A 3136-nucleotide genomic window follows, 5' to 3' on the forward strand; every position below is an offset into this window, starting at 1 on the left:
AATGTCAAAGAAAGTCTCCTCCCTTCCCAGACCTAGATTCTAATAGCAGCTATTTTCTCTTTCAACAGAATCTCTTTAAAATGGACATAGAAGACTGCAATGGCCGCTCCTATATGTCTGGTATGCCTTCTGTGTGTTCCATCTGAAAGGGTCTGGGAGCAGACACCCATCTGTAGAGCAGGGCAGGGAGCCTTGAGCCTGGCACATGACCGCTAAATGTCCTAGTCACAGAGCTAACACTCACACTTGATAGCAATTGGTAGTGTGCAGTTATTTTGGTAATTTTATATTCCTTAAATAGTGATTCTCTTTTCTAGATTTCTTGGGGGGTGGGGAAGGGGAAGGGAAGAGGAGGGGAATAGGAGTGGACACCATTAGAGGAAGGTTCTAAAGCAAACAGATGGAAGGAAGGTGTGTTTCTTTTTCTATATGTTGAAATCATCAAACATGGAATTCTGTTCCATCCAGGTAGAGTGGAGCAGAGTTTCAAACCTCAAAGGCCTGCAAGGCCGGGTGGGCATGTGAATGAGTGAAGTAAGTTTAGAATAATAAGCAGAAGAGAACAGCAGGGGTGGTGGGAACTAGAGAACACATGTCCCGCCTCAAGTGACAGCAACTATTCGGTGTCCACCAGTCACTGTCATGCAGAAATGTGTATCTGGTGTGGCCAAAACTTCCAACTTTTCAAGAGAAATATAAAAATCTAAGTTTTTATATGAAATGTCTCCATTTAAAAATAATAACTTGGCATTTTTAAAAACACTCCATGGGGCAAGTCAGACTCATGTATCAGCTGCATTCAGCCAGCAGGCCTCCAGTGTACGCCTCTGAAGGTAGACATAGAGAACCCAACTCTCATTCCCCAACCCCTTTCCACAGTCCTAACATGTTATAGTTTTTCACACCTGCCAAGTATTCTTACTGAGGCAGGAGATCATAGCTTATGGAATGAATGGTTTTTAGAGATTATGAAAGTAATCAGATTTAACAAGTTTAAAAAGGTGAAAAGAAACTGGGAACTTTAACTAGTTCCTCCCAAAGGCTAACAAGGTAAAAAAGAATTAGAAACTTTATCCAGTTCCCTCCCGAGAATGTAGGAAAGAGCCTAAGACAGAGTTTGTCTCTAAGATGGAAGGAATCACTGTTTGGACCATTAGCATGTCAGGGTAGAAAATGATTTATTAGAGCTAAGGAAAGCCAGAATTGGGTTTTGATGTGATGAGTATCACCATCAGAAACCCAAACACCATTGTGGAAATGACCTATAGCTTATTTTTTACTCTAAAGTAGGACCAATGAAGGAATTATTGGCATGCACTAAAGGAGATAGCAAGATGGGTCAGACACACATATGAGAGTCATTGGCAACACCCGGGTAATGTAAGGTAAGATGCTGACTGACTGACCCCTTTCTCATTTAAGAAGGGAAGGAGTTGAAATGGTACAAGCTTTCAATACCTGCCACATGCTGGACACAATGACAGGGATGAGGTAGCCTGAAAGAGACTGTATTGAAACTAAACTTATGGCCCCTCTGAAGAACCAGCCAATCCCCCTACATCCTGCTCAGTTCAACCTGTTGAGAAAACCACCATTGAGCAACAAGCAGGACCCTGCTTTAGTGCTGCTGGGGAACACTTGGATAAAAACCAGTCCCTGCCATAAGGCAGGTGATGAGAAACTATGAAAGTGGTTGGGGAATTACCCCGTGGAGCTCTTGCCAGTCCTATCCATGGAGAATATTAGATCTTAGCAGAAAACTTCTGAGGCTATTTGCTTCACTGTACTATGAAACCACACTTTCCCTGCTTTCGGCGGATTGGCATTTCCTAGATAAGAAGTGGCCTCTGCACAGAATGGTTTTTAAGTGGAAGTGGAGGCCAGAAACCTTTCATCTGTGCTTTCAGAATTCTCAATGCTGGCAGCTACCTTAGAGAGGGAAAAGGCCAAATCAAGGTAGGGCTACCTTTAGCTCTGAAAAGTGCCCCCTGTGGAGCTGGACATGGCTGAGAAAGCCCACCAGAGTAGCATCTGGGAGCTCATTACTGACCCGTCTCCCTGGGCTGATGTGGAAGCCATGGACAGCCCACCTGAAGCACTGCACAGGCCCTTCACATCATCACAGCTCTTCTGCCTCAGTGCCAGGTCACATCCCTCACCTGGCCATTTGATGGAGTGTCTCTCCAAAGAGATTTTAATGCCTCCCAGAACCTGATTCCGAAAGTCCATCTCTTCTTCCTTTTCTCTTTCTAGAGGTTCAGATATTCCCTCCTGAGGCAAGGGAGAAGGGGAGATAAGCAGGAGTCCATTAATTTGTGGCATAGACCCCCATTCCCCTATCTTTCAAGCAAAATGGAGTTGCTCCAACCTGGCCCATGCAATTCGTTGACTGGGCAGTGCTAGCCCCAAGTTTTCTGGGACTGTGAAATGTTTAAGGGAACCTTAGTAGAAAAGGATCCAGGTGTAGGCAGCCCAAAGTTTCACCCCCAAATTCTTAGAATCAAAAAATGTAGCCTTCCAAAGTAGGTCAGTTTGTCAGTGAGCAGTTCCTCAGAAAGGGAAGGGAGGAGAGGCCTTGTCCTGAGAGAGGGTGGTTCATTCAGGGCTGCCGGCTGCTGGGGCCCCAGGGACACGAGAGGGAGGGGAAGTGGTGAGACTGTACCAGTCTTTTTGCCTGGGACCTGAAAGGACTCAGGGCCACAGAGCAACACTAGCCTGACACCAGACTGTGCTGGGCCTCTGGCTGCTGGAAAGGAGGGGGCTGTCAGCCTCCAGATCGAGAGAGCAACCTCCCTCCTGGAGGAGGAGGGAAAGAGGGCCTGAGTTTGGTGGGGGAGGGGCTTTCTGCCGGTCTGAGAACCTTGAAGCTGCCCGTGTCCTGGGCCCCATGACCTCTGGGGCCTTGGCTTCCCCAGCTGGCAGAGGATTGGGCCTTCCCTGGGGCCCCCCCTTTCTCCCTCCCACCCGCTGGCCCATCCATCTCTCTCTCTCTCTTTCTCTCTCTCTCTCTCTCTCTCTCTTGCACACACTCTTGCCTCTCTCAGGCATTTGTTGTGCAGTTCCTCTTTGTCTGCTGGGCACGAGGGCAACGGCATCTGCCTCCCCTCCCTGTGCACACCCCCCCCCCCCCCCCCCC

At 47.9% G+C, this 3136-nt stretch overlaps 1 protein-coding gene across 2 annotated transcripts in view; it reads left to right on the forward strand.

Annotated features, from left to right (window-relative positions):
- The window catches only part of IKZF4 (IKAROS family zinc finger 4), a 23203-nt gene that overhangs the window by 4890 nt on the left and 15177 nt on the right, over positions 1-3136 (forward strand). The window contains exons 2-3 of one of the 2 annotated variants that reach the window (XM_021715527.1): positions 69-120; positions 1291-1385. Coding sequence is in view for 1 of the 2 variants with exons in the window: in XM_021715528.1 (XP_021571203.1) it covers positions 81-120 (40 nt within the window). In the remaining variant the exon portion in view is untranslated. The remainder of the gene's footprint in view (positions 1-68; positions 121-1290; positions 1386-3136) is intronic. The other variant, XM_021715528.1, reaches the window with a different exon arrangement.

Source organism: Carlito syrichta, unplaced genomic scaffold, assembly GCF_000164805.1.
Source record: "Carlito syrichta isolate Samal-C Ts95f unplaced genomic scaffold, Tarsius_syrichta-2.0.1 Scaffold307179, whole genome shotgun sequence".
Classification (NCBI taxonomy): Eukaryota; Metazoa; Chordata; class Mammalia; order Primates; family Tarsiidae; genus Carlito; species Carlito syrichta.